General features: G+C 42.3%; 1 protein-coding gene across 1 annotated transcript; it reads left to right on the forward strand.

The window, feature by feature from the left end:
• The first annotated feature begins 244 nt into the window (after positions 1-244).
• LOC117735909 (rabphilin-3A-like) lies at positions 245-6,931 on the forward strand. The gene is made up of 15 exons (XM_034540826.1): positions 245-288; positions 934-1,063; positions 1,234-1,317; positions 1,406-1,565; positions 2,719-2,904; positions 3,029-3,211; positions 4,700-4,779; positions 4,926-5,000; positions 5,461-5,570; positions 5,696-5,822; positions 5,962-6,018; positions 6,127-6,281; positions 6,367-6,448; positions 6,601-6,697; positions 6,801-6,931. Exons 1-15 carry the CDS (start codon positions 260-262, stop codon positions 6,929-6,931), a joined length of 1,686 nt encoding a protein of 561 aa, XP_034396717.1. The 5' UTR covers positions 245-259.
• The last annotated feature ends 323 nt before the right edge of the window (positions 6,932-7,254 follow it).

Here is a 7,254-nt window from a genome sequence, read left to right on the forward strand (position 1 = left end):
ACTCCACCTCCCTTATCTGCATCATGTATATCTGATATGTAACTGTTCAGAAAGCAGTGTAATATGTTGATGCTGCGTGTATGCAAATGTGTGATTGGTTATCGTTTAGTAAAATCATCAGAAGCAGCGTAACATCAACTGGAGAACATGTTTGTCTGGCAGGGGGAACTGGACCGTGCAGCCAGGTCCTGGTCCTGGTCCAGACCTGACAGATGAAGAGAAAGAGATCATAAACAGTGTGATTGTCCGTGCTGAGAAAATGGAGGCCATGGAGCAGGAGAGAATTGGGTGAGACATTGTAAAACATGCAGTGGTTTCTCCGAAGTGCGTGTATAAAAAGAAAAATCGTCTGTTGAGACTGAGGACATGCATACATTTATACCTGGGATGATTAACGGTGACTGTAGTGGCCGTCCAATAAATCAAAAACAAACATAAATCAAATTGCCACTGACGCACCATGGGTTTGTGGTTTACGCAGCCAAAAGAAAGCATTGTCCATTCAGGATTTCCGTTTTTCTGATAATTTATTTAACTAAACAAAACAAGCAAACAAACAAAAGAACAAAGGAACTCCTAACGCTGCCTCTCCTGCGCTGGTAAAAACCATAGGCCTACCCAGCTGCATGCTGGTCCTGTACCTGCCTACTCCTACATATAACCACAGGTGCCCACTGTGTTACCCAATTAACGAACAAATGAACCAAAAGACCAAATATATCTAGACAACAACAACAAAGAATTAAACTAAAAACTCAAAACTATTGTTAAAAAAACTAACGCTAATCTAATATATCAAAACATCTAACCTAAATAAGCAAACAACCTGAATGATTAAACAATACTACTTGTCAATAAAATAACTAAATACGAATATCAAATAAACAGCTCCAACAGTGACATTTTAAATACTTTTACTCTTTGTTGTCGCAGGCGCTTGATACATCGCCTGGACGACATGAAGAAGACTGTGTGTGGGGATGGACAGTCCCGCTGTTTGCTGTGTGGGGAGCAGTTTGGGTCACCTGGGGTCAGCTCAGTGGTGTGTGAGGACTGCAAAAAGGTAGGTAATGAGTCCACTAATTATTACAAGCAAAAGAAAAAACAGCTTCCCTGCTGCACATCAAACAAATCTTGAGGAAACACAATAGGTCATGGTCTATGAGCTGACTATTTATAAAACCATTGTAAATGGCGAGCAGGTGGAAATCTTAATGTTCTCCTGTCGTGTAGAACATGTGTACCAAGTGTGGTACACAGTGTAGCAGTCGGCCACGTGCTGTGTGGCTTTGCAAGATCTGCAGAGAACAGCGAGAGGTGAGTGTTTTACACCAGTAAACTAATCAAATAATTCAACTGTCTTGTGGAAAGTCTATAACGCGCATACATCTTTTTTATTTCTCAGGTGTGGAAGAGGTCTGGTGCCTGGTTCTTCAAAGGTTTTCCCAAACATTTCTTGCCATCGCCAATGCCATTATCTAAAGCAAGGGAGCCAGGAGCCCAGGAAGCGGCAGAGCCTAAGGAGGCCCAAGCTTCTAAGCCCAGGCAGGCAGTCACCCAACCAGGTAGATCAGCTAAAGCCTTTTTAGTTATTCTGAATGTTGACATTCGGGAACATGCAGATCCTTATCACCCTCAGTCAGAGTCAGTCTCCTTCCTCTCTGCAGCAAATTTCAGGTTTTCAAGTTTTAAATATCTAGAAATCTTTTAAAAGAAGATCTGCCACTCTGTTCGAGCTGCTTGTGAGATTTTTTTGTGAGATCAGTGCTGCCTGTTGACTGTTTTTTAGTCAAACTGAAATTTGAATGCTTTCACGTTTTTGAGATACAAATAAACCCTTCAGCTATTGTTCATATTTTTTTTCCATTTTACACAATAGGATATTTTCAAAAGGGGATAAACCCATTTTTGTACATGAACGCTTCAAGCCTCTGGGTGGGCGTTTCCCATGGCAGACTGACATCTGGTGACCTGTGTTGCTAGGAGACATGCTGTGGTTAACTATGGTGTGTCACTGATAGTATAATGGCATATTGTAGAGAGTGCTGCAGGGATTACATTATTTTGGTAGGACAACCCTGGAAGTTAGCATCACATTGGTATTCTCAACAAAAACCCAATGGGACAACATTCAACATTTGGGAAGACCCATCGTGCAGTTAATTTGTATTCCACTCCTAAAGCTACCAACTAGCATTGTTAAAGCACCACCTCTTCAGTCTCATTAGATCAGCTTCTGCACACAGGTCTTCTTGCAACCCGCCTCTCATTGCTCTTTTCAAACCTTTTATCTGCTTCCCAAATTTGGCAGTACCGCCCACTGTTGCAGAGGAGGGGGATGAAGAGCTCAATTAAGCTGTCGGAAGGTGCATGCTGTGACATGGGATGAGCCTCCAGGTGGTGCCGGCATGATGGGTCACATCATTTTACACTTTCAATGTGATTCCCGCATAAGAAAAGAAGAGCAGATGAGCAGACTACTGTATATAGCTGCCGCATGTACAGTTGTAGGCTGCCACAGCTTGTTGTAGTGTACTGTATGTAGGTCAATGCCTTTGCAACGAAAAAGCTGCAACATCAAAAGTATCCAGAGAGACTTGGGAGTATTACAGATTCCACTGCAGTAAGAGCCTGATTTGGTGTGATTATGCGCGTCTCCCCCATGCATAGTGTGTGTCTGTGGGTTTACTGTATTATGCTATTCTTTCATATGTTTAGCACCAGAGCCACAGGGCCGTGCTGGTTACCCACCTGTGGCCCCTAAACCATCAGTTGTTCGCATGGCCACGGGCGGTGCTGGCCCTGAAGAGGGGGGACAGGGCAGCCCAGTGGCGATGAAGAAGATGGTTCCTGTCCAGAGCTCCAGACCACAGCCTGCTGCATCAGCCACCATGGCCCAGCAGGGTGAGAGACAGCGAGGACACTATATTTTCTTTACGTCCTAATAAAGAGTCCCAGGCATTAACCAAATATTGCAACCATAGTGGTGTTATTTTTTGTAATCACAGATAATTGAATGTGGTTGTAGGTCCAGTGGCAGGAGATGGAGGGGCCTACTCCTCTGGTGCAGTTCCTCCAGAGCAGAGAGCACCTCCTGCAGCAAGAGAGGACAGGAGGCAGCCCGTTGCCTACGGCGCTCCTCCTGCCCGACAGCAACCTCCCCCAGCTGAGGAGGAGGAGGAGGCCAACGACTATGACTCGGATGAAGCCAGTGAGTACACCACCTGCTCACTCTTCTCATAGAATACAATGGATGGTGTGTCTAGTTTAATTTCAACTCATGCACAGTTTGACATATAGGTGATTTATTTCATTTAATTTCAGCTACTGATAGGGTGTTTTTTTTCCATGCAGTATTGTGTCTTCTTGATTTCTGCCTTTATGTCTGTTGGTAATAATTCATATCTATAAATTGCCCAATAGTCTTTGCTTACAGGATGTATCATTTTGGCAGCGTCTATTGAGCTGGGTAGAAAATGACAAATGATAAGCATCATGTGTTATCAAGGCATGATGCTCACTATCCAAGGAACTAACAAGGTTATTTTTGATCCGATGTGAGGTCCTGGGACAGGGATGTCGTATGTGTACAGATTGTAAAGCCCTCTGAGGCAAATTTGTAATTTGTGATATTGGGCTATACAAAATAAAGTGAATTGAATTGAACTAAAGCAGAGAAAGATGTGAAAAACCAATAGTGATACATAAGCTATGTAATTGTACTGTTTTTTTTCCATATATCCCATATCCCATTTGAATGATAAGAATGGTGCTATGCCATCCATGTTCTGCGCCTGCAGCATCAGATGGCCTTTATTCTCTCTCTGGGGGATTGGGTGTTAATTTATTTTATTGAGGTCCGGGAATGTGGAGCTGGGAAAATAATTTGAGATACAACAGGGCTAACAGGATATAGATGCCCCTTGTGTTTGATTCAATCCCTTGTGTAGGGAGTGAAAATGGTTGTATGTGCCTGTTCTCTAGAGAGATGTGATGGTGAGATCAGTTTGGTCCTGTGGTGCTGATGGGTTTCAGTCACTCTGCTCGGCTGTGTATAACTTACGCTAATTGAATGTAATAAGTTCGATCATCATAATTTGAGGTTTTATGGATTGTGTGTTTTGATGTTGAATTCAATCACTACATGTATCTGATCATTAGATAAAGGTGGTTGAGCTAATTCAGCTTATTCTTTATGGTTGTAGACTCTTAGTTTTGGAAGTAGTTATTTGTGTCCTTGGAGCATCAAGTTGAGGGTGAATCTCAGCCCAGAAAAATTAACAGTTATATAAGAGAAATTAACAAATGACATTTGATCATTTTGTCCCCAACAGCTAGGCAAATGGAAATTTGTGTGGGCAGCATTTCAGTCTTTTTTTTCTTACCCTGAACCTTATTTTCGGAACGCCTTCCTTTGAGAGTTGAATGTTTATTTTATATTATATGCCCCTGCTTTGTAATGAGATGTGTGTGCTGTTAACTTAAGGTAAATAGAGGAGTGTGAATGTTTCATGAGTGAGGGTCAAGACTTCACCTTTCTGTCCATTCTGGGCTAGTAGTTGTTCTCACTTCTATTCTCAAGTTAAGTGTTGTTTATTTTCAAGAGAATATTTTTCTGTAGTTATACTCTTAATGATTCAAGCACACAGCTTCTACCTCTCTGTAATCTAATGTAATGACTGCTCTGGGTCTCTTTCAGCAACCCTGGGCTCTCTAGAGTTCAGTCTGCTCTATGAACAGGAAAGCAACAGCCTCCACTGTAGCATTCTCAAAGCAAAGGTACCACAATCCCTTGCAGTCTCTCACACAAAAGCACAATTACAATCAAGTGGTTTATGCTAAAAGGCTCCTGAATGGCACTTTAGCTTAATTGCTCTCTGCTGTTCGTGATGATGTGATGGACATGGTGCTCCATTTCTCCTCAGGGACTGAAGCCCATGGACTCAAATGGACTGGCAGATCCTTATGTCAAACTTCATCTGCTGCCTGGGGCTAGTAAGGTACAATATGCACATTTCCTACATTAGGACTTTTACTTCCTTTTATCGATTTATATTACTTTAATATCCTGCAAAGCAAAACAAAACCAGGGGGTGATTTTAGACCCCTTAGGTTTGATGACAGCCCTTTCTGTTAGCTCAAGGCTGACCCCCTGTGGTCTGAATTGACGACAACATAAAATCGGCATGTGGATGATCTCTAGAAACAGATATGGAGACATTGTAAATAAAATGTCTGCAAAAGCTGTAATGAAGGTACATTGTTAGTGTGGTGTAATTATACCGTGCTGTAATGGAGAATGAGGCACGTCTGAAAAACAGCTTTTGATGGGAAGCGGCAGCATATGGATTATTCCCGCGATAAAACAGCACAAACCACCGATGTGTGAGATCTTGCGTTGCGCTAACATGCTTAGAGATATTTACATGACCTTGTCTTGATCTAACCTGCATTTAACAGTCTAACAAGTTGCGCACAAAGACTTTGAGAAACACCCGCAACCCTGCCTGGAATGAGACACTCACTTACCATGGCCTGACAGATGAAGACATGCAGCGTAAGACCCTCAGGTGAATACTACACCTCGGACGGTCTTCATTTACCCTGTTTTTATGTTTCAAACATAATGTACCCTTAGTTGATTCTTTTAAAGGGGTCAGAGGTCTGTGTGATTTAGATTCTCTTTTTATTTCAGGATGTCTGTCTGTGATGAGGACAAGTTTGGTCATAATGAGTTTATTGGGGAAACCCGAGTGGCGCTGAAGAAACTGAAGTTGAACCAGAAGAAAAACTTCAACGTGTGTCTGGAGAGAGTTATCCCTGTGAGTGAGAGTCAATTGCATTCAAACAATGCTTTGTTCTTCTTGTCAGAATCTCTTATTGACCTGCAACCCTGTATCCCAAAGATAATCTTTGGGATACAGGGTTGTGACCTGCTGTAATCTCGTTCCCCCCTCGCAGACAAAGAAAACTGCAACAGCCGGGGGAGCCAGAGGCATCGCTCTCTACGAAGATGAGGTAATGCTTTTATTTACAAGCATGCCTGAACATGACAGTTTTCTCCAGAGAATTTTTGCAATGCCTTTTCATACATCCTGCTGAACTATTTTCACTCCCCTATTTTAGCAGGGGAAAGAGGGCGGAGAGGTAGAGGAGCGCGGGCGGGTTCTGATCTCCCTCATGTACAGCACCCAGCAGAACCGTCTCCTCGTGGGTGTTGTACGCTGTGTCCACTTGGCTGCCATGGATGCCAATGGCTACTCTGACCCATATGTCAAAATGTAAGTAGAGCAGGATTAGACGTACATTTACATTGTCAATGCATGATTCTAGAAATGGCATACATTAATTATATTACATTTCCAGATGTCTGAAGCCTGACATGGGGAAGAAGGCCAAGTGCAAAACACAAATCAAGAAGAGGACTTTAAACCCAGAGTTTAATGAGGTTCGTAAGAGAGTTCATAAAAATGACCACATCCCCAAATTATTTATATATATATATATATAATTTATATATATATTCATGACTCAAATATGAAAAATGTTAGTAAGTGACTGAAAAAAACAACAACATTTAATTTCTTGATCAAATTTCAGGAATTTGGCTATGAGATTAAACACAGTGACCTAGCCAAGAAGACTTTAGATATCTCTGTTTGGGATTACGATATTGGGAAGTCCAACGACTACATTGGTAAATATTTTATCATAATTGCTTTGATGAAACAAAAGTACAATTGCCACTTGCCCCTTGCTCACCAACAGCTGCCTTTCACTCCTCACTTCCTCCCTGACAGGTGGGTGTCAGCTGGGTATCACTGCCAAAGGAGAGAGGCTGAAGCACTGGTATGAGTGTTTGAAGAACAAGGACAAGAGGATTGAGCGCTGGCACACCCTGTATAATGAGAATCCTGTTACTAGTGATTAACCATTTGCTCCCAACACACACACACACACACACACACACACACACATACTGCATGAGCTAAAACCTCCCTTGGTTTGCTTTCATCTCTTAATGCACCTTTATTGTGTTATCTACTCTACCTGGCCACCACACAGGCTTACTCACCTCCCTTCCACTGATGTAGTACACTCTTCTTTCCACTTCTCTTATTAACACTTTGTCTGCCTGTGCTGATACTTAATCTGCCTCTGGGACAAATCAAGGCATACATAAATTAGAGATTTCACTAATGTAACAAAGAGCTGCACAAGAACCATCATGCCTGTCAGTGGTGTCATATTGTG

Source organism: Cyclopterus lumpus, chromosome 9 (genome assembly GCF_009769545.1).
Source record: "Cyclopterus lumpus isolate fCycLum1 chromosome 9, fCycLum1.pri, whole genome shotgun sequence".
Classification (NCBI taxonomy): Eukaryota; Metazoa; Chordata; class Actinopteri; order Perciformes; family Cyclopteridae; genus Cyclopterus; species Cyclopterus lumpus.

Bases quoted from the DNA above. Each gene is read 5' to 3' on its own strand.
- LOC117735909 (XM_034540826.1), top strand. From the start codon at position 260: ATGGAGGCCATGGAGCAGGAGAGAATTGG. The intron at 4,780-4,925 runs GTACCACAATCC...ATTTCTCCTCAG, and splicing joins GTAGCATTCTCAAAGCAAAG to GGACTGAAGCCCATGGACTC. The intron at 5,571-5,695 runs GTGAATACTACA...TTTTTATTTCAG, and splicing joins ATGCAGCGTAAGACCCTCAG to GATGTCTGTCTGTGATGAGG.